This window comes from Castor canadensis, chromosome 12 (assembly GCF_047511655.1).
Source record: "Castor canadensis chromosome 12, mCasCan1.hap1v2, whole genome shotgun sequence".
NCBI classification, from domain to species: domain Eukaryota; kingdom Metazoa; phylum Chordata; class Mammalia; order Rodentia; family Castoridae; genus Castor; species Castor canadensis.
This window is the reverse complement of record NC_133397.1, coordinates 96,913,739-96,930,020: the sequence shown is the minus strand read 5'-3', so window position 1 is coordinate 96,930,020 and position 16,282 is coordinate 96,913,739. Positions and strand designations below refer to the sequence as shown.

At 44.2% G+C, this 16,282-nt stretch overlaps 1 protein-coding gene across 4 annotated transcripts in view; it reads right to left on the bottom strand.

Moving 5' to 3' along the window:
- The window catches only part of Sh3rf3 (SH3 domain containing ring finger 3), a 385,180-nt gene extending 369,213 nt beyond the window's left edge, over positions 1 to 15,967 (bottom strand). For all 4 annotated transcript variants that reach the window (XM_074050559.1, XM_074050561.1, XM_074050560.1 and 1 more), the window contains exon 1: positions 15,400 to 15,967. In XM_074050559.1, coding sequence (XP_073906660.1) covers positions 15,400 to 15,960 — 561 coding nt within the window. In that variant the 5' untranslated portion in view covers positions 15,961 to 15,967. The remainder of the gene's footprint in view (positions 1 to 15,399) is intronic.
- Positions 15,968 to 16,282: the final 315 nt, after the last annotated feature.

Sequence of the window (16,282 nt, the reverse complement as noted above, 5' to 3'; positions counted from 1 at the left end):
AACCACTCTGGAAAAAAATTTGGAGGCTACTTAAAAAGCTGGACATCGATCTACCATTTGATCCAGCAATACCACTCTTGGGGATATACCCAAAAGACTGTTACTCCAGAGGCACCTGCACATCCATGTTTATTGCAGCACTATTCACAATAGCCAAGTTAGGGAAACAGCCAAGATGCCCCAGCACAGATGAATGGATTAAGAAAATGTGGTATCTATACACAATGGAATTTTATGCAGCCATGAAGAAGAACGAAATGTTATCATTCGCTGGTAAATGGATGGAATTGGAGAACATCATTCTGAGTGAGGTTAGCCTGGCCCAAAAGACCAAAAATCGTATGTTCTCCCTCATATGTGGACATTAGATCAAGGGCAAACACAACAAGGAGATTGGACTATGAGCACATGATAAAAGTGCGAGCACACAAGGGAGGGGTAAGGATAGGTAAGACACCTAAAAAACTAGCTAGCATTTGTTGCCCTTAACGCAGAGAAACTAAAGCAGATACCTTAAAAGCAACTGAGGCCAATAGGAAAAGGGGAACAGGTACTAGAGAAAAGGTTAGATCAAAAAGAATTAACCTAGAAGGTAACACCCACGCACAGGAAATCAATGTGAGTCAATGCCCTGTATAGCTATCCTTATCTCAACCAGCAAAACCCCTTGTTCCTTCCTATTATTGCTTATACTCTCTCTACAACAAAATTAGAGATAAGGGCAAAATAGTTTCTGCTGGGTATTGAGGGGGGGGAGCGGGAGGGGGCGGAGTGGGTGGTAAGGGAGGGGGTGGGGGCAGGGGGGAGAAATGAACCAAGCCTTGTATGCACATATGAATAATAAAAGAAAAATTAAAAAAGGAAAAAAAAAAAGAAGCTGTTTTCCCCACAAAGAATCATTGCTGTTGCCCCAAATGACTGCCAGGTATTTGCAGCTCTCCAGTGAGCTGGGGTACATGAAGGCTGCCAGGGTGGGCCTACCTAGGAGAAGTCACGGAACACTTACCTGATTGTGAGTCTGGGCAGATAACCCTACAGAATAATATTAAAATCAGAGGAAGCAATTTCTGGATAAAACAAAACATGCATATGAATTTTTTTCTTTCTTTGCAGGGCTGGGATAAACCCAGGGCTTTGTTCACACAAGGCAAATGATCTAACCTGAGCTAAATCCCTGGCCCACATGTGGGTTGTTAAGAAAAAAAACAATACTTCAAATAAACATCTGTTCCTGAGAATAACCTCAGTGGAAAGGGTGTTGTTGGAGAAATAGGGAGCCATCAAAGAAATGACAGGCCCCAAAGGCACTGCAAATCCCACAGAAGGGACCAGAAGCAGCACAGGTCCAGCCAAGGAAGATGATGGGCGCAAGACCATCTCAGCTGTCCAGGTAGCTGCTGGGAAGCCCATGGGACACTGAGACTCAGGACTTCTACAAGATTTGGTGAGGTGGGGAAGTGGGGGCCAAAGCCAGAGGCAGTACAGAAGGGGTTGCTGACAACTATGGAGGGTGTAAGGGGTAGTGGTCAGCTGCTGAACACACCTGAGGAGTCCAGAAGATGGCCACATGGGCTTCAGGCAAGTACAAGCATGACAGATGAAGTCCCCCTGGCTGAGCTGGACATACCCCTGGCCCCTATACCTGCTCTGAACCATCCTTCTCCATCCTGGTCCCACCTGCTATTGACATCTTCAAGAGACTATCCCCCTGAGTCTAGGAAATGAGTATCTTGCTTTCTCCAGGGAGATGCTGACTTGAAACTTAAGTCTTTTCTCAGTACTCACTGTGATCCCTGGTCCCACCAGCTGTTGACATCTTCAAGAGACTATCCCCCTAAGCCTAGGAAATGAGTATCTTGCTTTCTCCAAGGAGATGCTAACTTAAAGCTTAATACTCACTGTGATCCATCACCTGCCCTTCCCAGGGCCTGCATCCTAAATCCACATCATACTTCATGACACAGAAGCACAGAGCCTCAGTTTGCACCTATAAAGAGCCTGCAAGCCAGGAAGCTGATGGTCCTAGCAGCAACAGAGTTTAGCCCACACCTGCCCCAGAAACAAGGGTCACAAAGGACTCATGCCTTTCCCTAACCTTAGTGTGGTGGGGAGGGAGGGTTGCCAGAATGTCTGCACGTCTCATCACTGAGAAGCCAGAGGAAGAGGAACCAAGGCAGGATGACTAACTGTTGCCTTTTGGAAGCCAGAAATGCCAACTTTAAAGGGCCAACAAAGCAGCAATTGTAGGAAAATACACAGCAATACAAATAGAACCAGACACTACACAGAAAGACAAAAGAAAGGATCCTTGGATTTTGGTGTGTTGGGTTGTTCCTGACATCATCTCCTCTGGACCAAGTCACTTGGCATCTGGTTACAGGGTGTGTGGGTTCTGGCATGGCACCAATCTCCTAACTGCCAAGAAGCCACCCAAAAGGGCCTAGCTGTTCCTAGGTATTTCAGGTCCAGTTCATCACAACCCCAGGTTGGCAGTCTGGGATTAGAGAAAGCTTCTCAGCCCACAAGACCATTTACAGCAATGAAGCCATCAAGTGGGAAACTGGTACACTGGCGGCCAGCCTTTGGTCAAAGATGGTGCACTGATTACTTTGGGGACACAAAGGAAATACTTGACTAACACCAATCACAGTTCACAGACTGGCTATTAATCCCAAGCAGAAAGAAAAATGTTCTATTTTCTATAACTCCCAAAATTAAAAAAGCAAGAAATTGCTGGAGTTTGGGGCAAATAGAAGAGGAACATCAGTATGTAAAGGCACCACAAGCAGAACTATGGTTTACAAAGAGCAGATTAATCAAGGATTAGTAACTAAATGTGGCTGATTTCCACAACAGAGGGAAGTCCAACCCTGTGCCACAACCATGCACATTAACCACGAACACCAATCACGTGCTCCAACCATGAGCCTCAACTGTGCACATCAACCCTGAGCACCACCCACAAGTAATAATCATGTGCACCAACCATGTGAATTAACCATGAGCATCACCCATATTTACCAATCATGAGCACCAACCATGTACACCAAACATGAGCATCAACCATGAGTACAAATCATGTGCATCAACTACATACATCAACCATGAGCAACAACCAAGGGCACCAACCATGTATACCATACATAAGCATCAACCATGTGCAACAACCACATACATAAACCATGAGCACCAACAATGAGCAACAAACCTTGTGCATCAACATAAAGCCTTGGAAAAAAATCCAGTGATGATTGTGCTGGAGGGGACAGCAGCCAGCAGGGAGGAAACCTGTCCAGTGCTTAAATAGGCCACCTGCTAACCTGTTGTTTTCCCCCAGCCTTTTCACTTGAATTATCTGGACACAATTCAGTATTTCATGACTCCCTACTCTGCTCCATTTCTTTAAAGCAGTAACATGTGAGACAAATAGCCTCCACCTGCCTAGGAATGCAAATTTGCATATGTTGAGCACTGATGGTGGTGCTCCTTGTTCTGGGATCCCATCCACACAACTCCAAATACTAAACTACCAAGGCACTGGAGTACAGGTCTTCAACACAAGGATGACTTTTGGAAAGCTAAAGAACTGCAGTCCTCTGGTTAATAGGCACTGATCTATAGTAGGTGCCCTTCCACTGTGAGAATCAATCCCAGGGATGCATCCCTGCCAGAATCTAACATCCATCACCTTATTTGGGATGTTGGTGGCAACACCACTAAATCCAGAAAAACTTCTATTATTATGCACAGGTCAAAGATAAGTCTGTCAAACCAGGACACCAAATAAGTTCCCAATTCCACCAAAAAAAAAAAAACCTATTTTTAAAAATTAACAAAGGGAACAAATTTTACCATAGGAAGTTTTTATCCTGCTGTGGTCCAAGACACAAAATCATCCATAGAGAGCACAAGAGAATGCTACTCACCAATATAAGAGAGGTTGTCTTTGTTTTTTTTTAGGAGTGTTCATCATTGGTCAGCATCCACTCTCCACTCACACGTGTTTAAATACAAACTTGATCCCAAAAATTACTGCTTGTGATAAAATTACCACACAGTCATCATGAACTGAGTAGGAAAGGGCTAATTTCATTGCTTGTCTTCATTAAGGGGCTATTAATGTAGCACAAACTATGCACCCAGCACACTCCTGATGCTTGGCAGCCATCACCTCAAAGGCATCTGGCTTTCCTGACACCTTTAGCTGGACTTGGAAAGGAAAAAGAGGGTGCAATTTTTAACTTAGGTAGAATTTAGAGTATGCTTATAAAGAGTTAAGGGATCCAATGACTGATCCATAAACAGTAAATACATGGATCCACTTAGACAACCACAAAAAAGCTGCATAATTGAATTCAGAGTCACTAACCTGCAACTCCATAACAGGCTGAGTGTCACCTAGCATCAGTAATGCACTATTGGTTATTTGTTTATTCAGTGTCCTCTCAATGGCCAGCTCCAGGAAGGCAAGGATCATTTCTAGATTTTTGACTCATGCATATCCCAGGGACTAACAAAGTGCTTGCAACTTCAATACTTCATGGTGAGCTGTTAATAAATATCTGTAGGCTGAATGGATTATCAGCTTTACTCACTCTGGGCCAGAGTTCAACAGCAGACCTCAGATGAGGCCCTGGTGACATCTCCCAGCCCCAGCCCCAGGACCATCACTCACTCTGAATGTTCTTCATGGCAGTGGTCTTCAGGCAAGGCATGCCCACCCACTGAAGGATGAGCAGGTGGGAATTATAAGGAAAGGGGAGCTGGGATAAATCAGCAGCAGTGGCTGCTCAGGAGCTGTGCCCTAATCCCTCTCTAAAAGAACCAGTTTAATGCAATACAGCAATTCCTAAAGAGTACTGTGCCACTTTGCAACAAAGTTTTAAAGCAGCCTGAACTCCAGTCAACAACAGAGATCAGGCATCCTTTGACAATTAAACTCTCAAGCCTGCATTTTTTCACATACAAAATTGAAGCACCTACATTTTTTATAAATTTCTACATAAGAAATAAATACTTGTGTCCGTTCATTGCATTCATCTGGCAAAAAGCATTCATGTATACAAGATCTAGAGAAGATATGTCCCTCAAAGTGACCACTCAAGGCCCTTGCAGAACGCTTCTTAATGCTTAGTAATCATCTGGAACTCTTGAACCTTTTAAATCAGCATTGACAGTCAAAGCTGCAGAGGATTCATCAATTCATCTCTGAAAGCAAAAGCAACTGCTGATTATAACTAACCATGTCTAATGAGATTAATCAACCTTCAGCCATTTATAGAACTATGCCTAAACTCTCACCTGTCTTTCTTTTGTCCAGTATGTCAGGCTCATCCTAGTGAAACAAGTAAAATAGGGTCGTCCATTAATGTGGTTTAGTTCCTAAATGATAAATCCAAATAATTTTTACCTATGGTGCTGTTAGTGCTGAAAGACGACTTCCAAAACTCAAAAGAATCCACAAACAATTAGCTGAACACACCTGACCTCCACTGTTCTGGCTGCTACAGCAAAGTCCTTCTGCTTCCTGACCACATGGCATTTTGTGGGCCACCACAGAAGAACCAGCTAGAGACAGCACCTTCTCTGAAAGGTGCTGCCTGTGTGACCAAGCTATAGAAGCCAAGAAATCAATAGCAAGTTTTCTTTGAAAGCATCCAGTTGTGGAAGAAACCTTCCTCACCATTTCCATTCCCCACCATGAAGTATCAAAGACCTAGAAAGCAGAAGTATGGTTAAATTAAGATGACAGTAGAAGAAATAAGAGGTGGGAACCAGACACAAACTCCCTAAGCCCCAAATCCCACCAATGCCACTTTCCTCATCTGAAATACCTGGGGGCGGGGGCACTGAGGGTGCAACTCAGGGTTAGCATTCTTGCCTAGAATGTGCAAGGCCCTAGGCTCAATCTCCATCACTGGGGGGGAAAACATGCCAATAAAGCTAGAATTAAAAGATATTGACATATGTTTTTCTCTGCCATGTATCTAGTCACTTAACTAAATGGAAAAAATTACACTTCATTATAAATAAAGATCAGTACAATTTTCATCCCAGGTACCCTCACTACCACCACCCCATACTAGTAGAATGCCTGGTACATAGCAGGTCCTCATTGAAGCTGGAGAAAGAAATGCATCAGCATCCCTTTCTTGAGCTGGGTCCAAAGGCTATACTGGGAACTCCTTATTTTTCAGGTACTTTCTCCCTCTGCACACTGCTGAGGATTCCCCCTCCTGATCTCTGTGCTCTCTTCTCCAGTGCATTTGCATCTGCCCTTGTGGAGAGCATGTTTTAAATTCTCTCTTGCCACTTCTATCAACCTGAGTTCCTGTGGCGAATCCTAATTCATCTGAACTTAATGAATTCATGTGAGCATTACCCACACATTCCATTAAGCAGAAATGCAAACATCCTAGTATCTTTATGTTTGCAGATAAACATTGTATCAGTGAATAGTTTAAACACGTGTGTAGAACAAAAGAGAAAAACATCTAGTCACAGAGGCTCTTTCAGGTCTCCCAAAAGACAGCTCCATCTCTCAACATCCACAAACTATCAAGGGCCAAAGTGCAGCATAAAGGAGATCACAACCTGTGGTATAATCTGAATCGTGCTAATACTCTATACATGTTCTCATTCAAATGACACTCAATGGGCAAAGGGAGGGGTCCACGTTACAGGACCTGTAAATCCCTCAGCACTGCCAGCACCTTCAGTTTGACACCCTATTCTTTAAGGTTAATTAAAATTCCGATAGGATATACATGAAGCATGCATTTCTCATTCATCAAATCTGAAGATCTCCCAAACAAGGCAAATCTGATTTTAAAAAACTGAACTTCGCTTCTTCAGGTGGTGCTATAAAGAGCATTTTTCCCTAACCAAGTGCTTGCTGTTTTATTTCAAAACTGTAGCTCAAAAAAGATAAAAGATAGAGATTAAATACGGATTGAACTGAAATACACACTAGAAACAACTGAATAATTGAGAACCAATTTTATCATGCTCCACCAGGCAGGTGGCTCTTAAAAGCCAGAATGAAGAAACAATTGGATAGAATTCTGCTCTGCTCCATCACACCAAGCAGCTGATTCCAAGCAGTTGCAGACAAGCTCTGTGTCCTACAGATTAAGGAGGTGAACTCATTTTCAGGAGAGCCCATCAATCAGCTGAATCAGCAAATGAGCAGAATTATTCTCCCCTGCTTTCTTAAAGCAGATTATAGTTTAGACCTCTTTTTTTCATTTTAATGATGCTTATAAAGATCAGGCACATTGCCTCTGATAACAAAGATAAAACCAGGAATGATTTAAAAGGTTAAACAGACTCCAACAACCATTCAGCTTAGACACGCATTAATGCTCCATAATCCAGTCTCCATAGTATAGGCCAACTTTGAATCTAAAGACAAAGTGTGCTATCAGACTCTATGCACATACACAAACACTCACAGAAAGTTATACACACACACACACACACACACACACACACACTACACGCATATAGCCCTAAATTTAGTTAGAATACTATATGAAATGAAACCAACCAGTAGGGGCCCTGTGAGGGGTGCCTCATTAGTGAAAAGAAATTGGAGATATTTCATATCAGTAGTGTTCACTGAAAGGATAACAGGCACTGCACACACACGACCTCAGTTATCTACCAAAATAGATAAAGTCCTAATTCACAGATAAGAATGCTCAGGAAAGTGAGCCCACTTGCCCAGGAGCACATAGTGAGGAAGTGAGACAGCCAGTACTAAAGGCATTTGCACTGGGTCTCCTACCTCCCTGTGCCACCCTTGGCACCCTCTTCTTCACAGTCTCCACAGCCCCAGAAGAGGTCCCAAGCCTCAATCCCTGAAGAAGCCCATCCTGAGTGCTAATGCTCCAGGCCAATTGCACCAGGTCCAGACTCCAGTCAGGATGCAGCACCAGCTCCTGAGGTACAACAGAAAGTGGGTCAAGGTGGCCAGGTCACACTTTGCTCATGCTTTGGAGAATAAGAAGGAATCCCCCTCTCTTTGCTTATAGATGTTGTCATGGGGAGGTGACACTGAAGCCACTGCCCCTCTTCCACACTCAGAGACTTCAGACATAGAGTGTGTAGGACTAGAGCTGAAATCAACCAACCCAATGACAGAGCAGATAGATGAACAATCATGGATCCTGAGAACAGATGGAGTGATGTGTTGGTCATCCTGGCCCCTTGGATTCCTCATGTGCTGCTCACATCATTGCACAGGGCTGCCTATCACTTGTACCCAAGCCTTAACATAAGAGACTATTTCCTGCCACCATGTTACTCTACGAAGCTCCTGGGTTTACAAGTCACTTTGGGTTGAGGTGAACCAAATATAGAGGTTAGTGCAACTTATATTTGGGACCTTGGCCACCAATTAGCTGAATCTGTCACAGAGTAAAAAGATTCCTCTAACCATGAAGCCAGTTAGGCACTCAGCAAGTTGAGTTGTAATACAGAACAGATGAACTGGTGCACACTATAATTCCAGCATTCAGGAGGCTGAAGTAGGAAGATCATGAGTCTAGGTAAACCTGGACTACCTAGTGACATCCTTTTGTCTAAAAACAGAAAAAAAAAGCCATGTGAAACAGGCTTAAATCACTTGATTCAACCCTTAGCCTAAACCAGACACTCCAATGCATGGTATATACAGTAGGTGCTCAATAGATGGTAATTTAGAAAGCTTCTGCTCAACAAAAGAAATGGTCTCTAAACTGAAGAGACCACCCAACAGAGTGGGAGAAAATATTTGCCAGATACACATCAAACAAAGGACTGATAACCAGAATATATAGGGAACTTAAAAAACTAAATTCTCCCAAAATTAATGAGCCAATAAAGAAATGGACAAGTGAACTAAACAGAACTTTCTCAAAAGAACAAATTCAAATGGCCAAAAAACACATGAAAAAATGCTCACCATCTCTAGCCATTAAGGAAATGCAAATTAAAACCACACTAAGATTCCACCTCACACCTGTTAGAATAGCCATCATTAGCAACACCACCAACAGGTGTTGGTGAGGATGCGGGTGAAAAGGAACCCTGTTACACTGCTGGTGGAAATGTAAACCAGTACAACCACTCTGGAAAAAAATCTGGAGGCTTCTTAAAAAGCTAAACATTGATCTACCATATGATCCAGCAATACCACTCTTGGGATATACCCAAAAGAATGTGACACAGGTTACTCCAGAGGCACCTGCACACCCATGTTTATTGCAGCACTATTCACAATAGCCAAGTTATGGAAACAACCAAGATGCCCCACTACTGATGAATGGATTAAGAAAATGTGGTATTTATATACAATGGAATTTTATGCAGTCGTGAAGAAGAACAAAATGTTATCATTCACTGGTAAATGGATGGAATTGGAGAACATCATTCTGAGTGAGGTTAGCCTGGCCCAAAAGACCAAAAATCATATGTTCTCCCTCATATGTGGACATCAGATCAAGGGCAAACACAACAAGGGGATTGGACTTTGATCACCTGATAAAGCGAGAGCACACAAGGGAGGGGTGAGGATAGGTAAGACACCTAAAAAACTAGATAGCATTTGTTTCCCTCAACACAGGGAAACTAAAGCAGATACATTAAAGCAACTGAGGCCAATAGGAGAAGGGGACCAGGAACTAGAGAAAAGGTTAGTTCAAGAAGAATTAACTTAGAAGGTAACACACATGCACAGGAAATCAATGCGAGTCAACTCCCTGTATAGCCATCCTTATCTCAACTAGCAAAAACCCTTGTTCCTTCCTATTATTGCTTATACTCTCTCTTCAACAAAATTAGAGATAAGGGCAAAATAGTTTCTGCCTGGTAGTGAGGGGGTAAGGGGGAAGAGGGAGGGGGTGGGAGGGAAGGGAGGGGGTGAGAGAAGGGGGGAGAAATGACCCAAACATTGTATGCACATATGAATAAAATAAAAATTAAAAAAAAAGATGGTAATTTAGATTCTTCACTAACTGGCTACCAGCTGAAACAAAGATTAAGTCTCCAAGGTGCTGTTTCCACAATCAGAGACTTCAGAAAGGACTATAAGGAATAAGAGCTGTCACAGCACCAGCTGTCTGATACCCAGTGGACTGTCTCTTTTCAGGATCTGTGCATGCCCCTCCCACCAGGTGCAGAGCAGAACAGAGGAAAATAAGAACAGCACTGGAGGAGATGCCCTCACTTATTTCCTACCTCCCTGACCTGCCTGTCAGCCTCTCTGGGCCTCAAAACAGTCACTACACCAGCCACCTGACAGGATTACTGTGGCCACAGATGCCCACCCAGCCCATAGCAGCCACTCAGCAACTGTTAAATAAGAAACAATAAGCACAAGCTTCTCAACTGCTGATGGCCAGACACCACAGACTCGTCTGCCCTGGCCTCCAGCTAGCTGGTCTGTGGGACTAACCAACCCAATGTGCCAAGGCTTCTATAAGGTGGCCTAACACCCACCTCAAGGGAAGGCTGCAGCCTACAGGGCGGGACTCCCCTCACAGCACCCAAGTAGGCATGTTCTTATCAGGAATCTGTCCTCCTTCTTCCCAACTATGTTTATGTAAGTTGTACTCATAATGTTAAAAATACACTTTAATTAAATATTATATGACCAAGGAAGTTGAATGTAAAAAATATGTTGCCCTTTGGAAGACCAAGATGGCTACTTAGAAAAGACTCAGCAAAGGCATAGTGCTTTAAAATGGCCACATTGAGTGTGAACAAGGACAGAAAACATGGTAGGGGAGGAATTAAAACCTAGAAGGAAAAACCACTAAGAATTCTGTGACAGTCTCTGAGTTCTCATTCCACTTTTAAAAAACCAATAGAAAATAGTAAACTGTGTCTGTGGCTTAAGCTAGAAAGACAATTTAGGACTCAAAGAGAAGGCCTCAGCACAGCATCAAAAAAATGATAAAATGTGTGTTTCTACAATAAAATAGTAACATATTATTATGAGTCTCGGCTTATTTTACCTTTTTTACTACTATATCCCAGTCACACTGTCTTACAGATACAGAAGAGACTGTTTTAGGCAGTACTTGAATTTGAACTCAGGGTCTTTCACTTGCTAGGGGGGTGCTCTACCACTTGAGCCAAGCCCCCCAGCTCTATTAGCTTATTATTTTTCAAATAGGGTCTCAAATTTATGGCTGGGCCAGACTGGACTATGATCTTCCTGCTTATGACTCCCAAGAGGTTGGGATTACAGATACACCCAGCTATTGGTTGGGTGTATTAGATGGGGTCTTGCTAACTTTTTGCCAAGGCTGGCCTCAAACCTTCACCCTCCCTAATCTCTGCCTCCTGAGTAGCAAAGATTACAGGCACAAGCCACAGCACCCATCCACAGAAGAGATTCATATAGGTCTAATTTAAACATCACAACCCTGGGATGGGGTGTAGCTCAGCAGTACAGTACCTGCCTACCATATCTGAGGCCCTGGGTTCAATCACAGGCATTGGGGGAAAACACACACACAAACACACACAGACACAAAAGACAACCTAATTAGGTTTTTTGTTTCTTTGTTTTTGTTTGTGGTGCTAGGGTTTGAACTCAGGGAGAGCTCACCTTAAGCCATACCACAGGCCCTTTTTTGTGATGGGTTTTTTCAAGATAGGGTCTTAAGAATTATTCCCAGGCTACCTTTGAACTTGGATCCTCCTAATCTCTGCCTCCTGAGTAGCTAGGATTACAGGTGTGAACCACCTAATTAGGTTTTAAAACCTACTTTTATATCACCAAAAGCATTGCCAAGCTTCTTTCTATACTCCTTTAATTTGTGAAAATATCCTTCCTCTTAAATTCTTCCCTTAAACTGGGCTGACACCAGCAGTGCTTCCAAGAGTCAAAAGAATGGCTTCCTTCCACACCCTCCTATGTCAGTTCCATAATGACAGCCCCAGATTGGTGTCTGATACAGTACATGCACTTAATATGTCCAGCACATGCCCAAATATAAGGCAGAGAGTATTCAAAATAAAACTATTTAGAAAAAAATAGAATTTTCTTACACTTGAGCCCTTATTAAGCCTCTCATATTAAAAACAATCTTTGAAACACTCAGTTTGGAGCCACAGAACCCTTTTGGCAGTTTTTTTTTTCCCACAGTGCTGGGGATGAAACCCGGGACCTCTGGTATGGTAAACAATACCAGAGGTACCACTGAGCTACATCGCCAGCCCCTTTCATAAAGCATAGCATCCTAAAACAACCCAACCAATGTTATTTTGGGTTGTTGAAGAAGTTCTCTTAAAAACTTGTCAAAACAATAAACAAACACACTAGACAAGAAATTTAGCACATATTAGCAATTTCAATAGTTGGACAGTATCATTAGAACAGAACTTCTAAAGATCCCATTAAGCCATTCATACATAGCATCTATCCACAAACAAAAGAGACTAACAATCTCAACACTAGGCAATAGGTACTTGAAATTTCCAGAGGCAGCATCTTTAATTGATTCCAAAAAAGATCTCACCTCCAATGAGATGAAAGCAAAGCTGAGAGGCTCTGCAACCAGAGTAGGGGACTCCAAGAATGCTAGTGATAAGCAAGACCCTGATGAAAAGCTGCAAATAAAGAGTTTGGAAAAAATACTACATGAACTGCAAGTAAAATCAAACAGAACTTACATTTTATTTTTTTAATTTTTTTTCTCTTTAGGGGATTTTATTTCAAAATAAAGCACAACTTCCATCCAGAACATGATAAAAGTTGTTTTGCCTCATTTTGCCCTTTGAAGAGGACATGGCTGTGGACATCTCTAAAATGTCTCTGCATAGTTCTCAGAAGTAACAGTTCCATCATTAAAACAGAACTTACATTTTAGACATGATGGTCTAATATGTCCCTGTGTCTAACTGTAATGAATTAATAAACAACTAAGAAGATATCTGCCTATCTACATACCTAAAATGTTTACTCTTTCCAGTTAATCCAAAAGAAGATCTGAGAACTTCTAATTGGAAAATAGGGGACTATCATATTAGTAGTAACTTACTATTGGGTCATATTTGATATTTGCTAAATGATGACATGAGTGTCCATCTGTTAAGCTACATGCATAACATTCAGCATTCAGCTATTCAGCTTTGCTAAGAGACATCAACGTAATTCCAATAGTGAAGTACCAAGATGTAAGTTTTAGCTGAAGTCTATCCCTAACAAGGGTAGCTTAATGGAAAATGCTATTTCAATCCTTTTCCCCTTCCCAACCTATCCTGTCCCCCTAGAAGATGTACCAGGACAGAAGGCTGTTGCCGAGGGTGCTAAGGAGTATAGCACACAAGGTTCTGATTGGCCAAGAAGACTCCCTGCTATTGAAAAGCTACATGGTACACCTTTACTACTTTTTCCTCTGAAAATGATCAAATATATTTGGATTTAAGTCAGACTCTTGCCCAGACCCAAATTTAGTCCCTTTGAGATAGACTGTGCAGAAAGGCCTGCACTTCGTTAACACAACCAAAAGGAAGCAAATGTGTTCTGAAATTCCAAGAAGCACAAAAGTCATGAACAGTCTGTGTGTCCACAGAGAAAGTTCATCCAAGATCTTAAAATCTAATCACCCAAATTCCCTATTATTATTCATCATTATTAAAAGTTGCAAGCTTCTGCCCTTTGACAACTTTTAAAGAATACTGTAAGTGCCACGGAGTTCCCAAAAGCAGCCCCAAGGGTGTACCTGCCACATTCCAGAGGTTACCTCCTAACCTTCCTGCTAAACACAATTCTCCAAGATAAACTGGGAGGACATCTGTAAACATACGGTCACCAAAACGTCCTGGCATCTTACCAGAAGTATAGTTCCAAAAATCATATAGTTATTGATGCAGGAGAAGGTAACCTGCTTATTCTGCAAATAAAAAGCTTTCATTATAATAACATAGATTAAAAACAGGAAGGACAGTAAGAAAAAGCTCACAAGTCTGTAACTGGAGCATGTAGCCCTATTCAATCACAATTAAAACCAGAGAAACAATGATCCTTCAGCAGTGATCCCAAGGAGGAAAATTCCTTGACTGTCCTTAACTGTCCATTCTTCCTGATCCATGGAAAAACTCAGTTCAGCAAAGCACTTAATTCAAGCTGAACATCCAGGGGCTTAAGTTTCTGACCCTGCCAATGTTGCAGTATTGAGTCAGAATTTTCCCAGCACCTCAGAAGTATACATATTGGAAGACTTATGCACCACTAGCTCCTTAAATGGTCAAAAGTAGATGAATACAGTTGTGTTTCCTAAAACAAATAATTCCAATAAATCAACGATGTCATTTTTAACCTTTAAATGTCTTTTTTCCATTTAGAGATATTACAAAATAGGGGCAACCTTGTGTCTCACTCAAGCCAGCATCTTATGATCTACTCTGACCCCCAATTATATAGTTCCCATGTGCAATGACATCAAAGAAACTTTTGAAACCAAGTCACTGAAACCTTCCAGGAAAAGAAAAGCTTTCTTTCAACTAAAACAGGAGTGAGGACTGCACAATGTAGTTGCACAAAAAATAAAATTTAAAAACAATGACCACCTGGAAATGCAACCCTGCCCAAGAGCCCAGAAGAGGACCAAGGCTTTGTGACAGTTACTGCCAAATCCAAGATTAGAGCTAGTCCAAAGCTCTCCTGGGGCCTCCTTCCCTCTTGCTAAGCACAGTTTGTAGCCTATATTCTTCCACACCCAGTCCCACTCTTCCCTTTGCCCTTTTCCTCCCAGACATGCAGGCAGGAGGCCACTGCTTCCTGTCAGCGATCAAAACCAGGAAAGCATTAAGCAGTAACTTGCCTCCAGGTGGTCAGAAGGCATATAAGAAGACTCTGGAGGTCCAGGGAAAGAAGTCTGTTTCTGGGGAGTTGGAAAGGCGGTGCGAAGTTAAGAGGCAAAGAAACAGGCCCGGCCAAAATGGGGGTGGTAGTGAGCAGTTGACAGAAGGCATGTCCACCCAGCCGGAGGATGGGGTGTTGACTCACATAAGAACAGGTATGGAGGTGTCCTGGGACTGGACACAAACGCTAAACTCAGGTGCTCAGAGAAGGACTCCAGGAAAGAGGATGAACCTACAGGAAGTGCCCACAAGAAGTTTGGGGCAGGGAATGGCGCGGGAGAAAGGGGTGGGGGAGGAGGTGCAGGAATTGTCAAGAATCTGTCCAAGACTTGGTCAGTGGGAATTTAAGAGCACCATGCCCCAAGTACCTGGAGGAAGGCAAAGTAGAGAAAGAAAAGCAAAACAAATGAGTGGACCAATCCAGGGCCACCTCTAGCCTCCTCTACTCGTCACCACTGGCCCCAGACTCACGTGCCCATGTGCCCACACGCATTCACATTCCCACACATAGTGGAGTCATTCTGCGGGGCAAATTCTTACCTTTGCCACTGGCACGCTACGGTTGGTCTCCAGCTCGCACAGGCTGGAGGTGGCACTGCCCGCCGCCACGGGGAGGAAGACCGGGGAGCCGAGGGCGCTGCCCGCTGCGCCGCCCCCGCCGCCCGCTAGCGCTGGGGACGTACTGGGACCGGGGCGCGCTGGCGGACTACCGCCAGGGCTGGCGCCGGTGCGGGGTCTCTGGCGGATGCCGTCCAGCAGGCGCACCAGCAATATGTTGGCGGGCAGGTCGTCCACGCCGCAGCCCACCAGGATGCGGCACTCGGGGCAGCGCAGCTCGTGGCGCGAGCACACGATGCTCTCCAGACAGCGGCGGCAGAAGGTGTGCTGGCATGGCAGCACCTTGGCCGTGGTATCCAGGCGCTCCAGGCACACGGAGCACTCCAGCAGGTCCAGCAGCGACGACTCGTCCATATCCTCGCTAGTCCCCAAGGCTGCCACCCGCCGCCGCCGCCGCTCACCCTGCCTGTCCTCGTCGCCCTCGCTCTGCGCAGCAGCGGCGGCCGCCTTGGACGCGCACAGCCAGGACGCTCCGAGCAGCATGGGGGAGGCGCCGAGGCCGGCCACGCGCAGTTACCTAGGTCCCAGGGCCAGAGCAGGAATTACCACAAGTAGCTAGCATTAGGAGCTTCCCCGCCGCGTCTTCCTTCACGGGGCTGACAGCCCGAGACTCCCGCCGCTGCGATGCAAAGTGGCGAGGCGACCGGCCTGCGTAGCGGGGACCGGGGTTCTGTGAGCAGCGAGTCAACTCAGGCCCGCGGAGCCTGCCCAATCCCTGCGAGCGCAGCCCCTCAAGGTACACCTGTCCCGCTGCGCGTCTGCCCCGCGCCGAGGGCCGGAGCTGCGGCCGCGCACGACGCTCAGC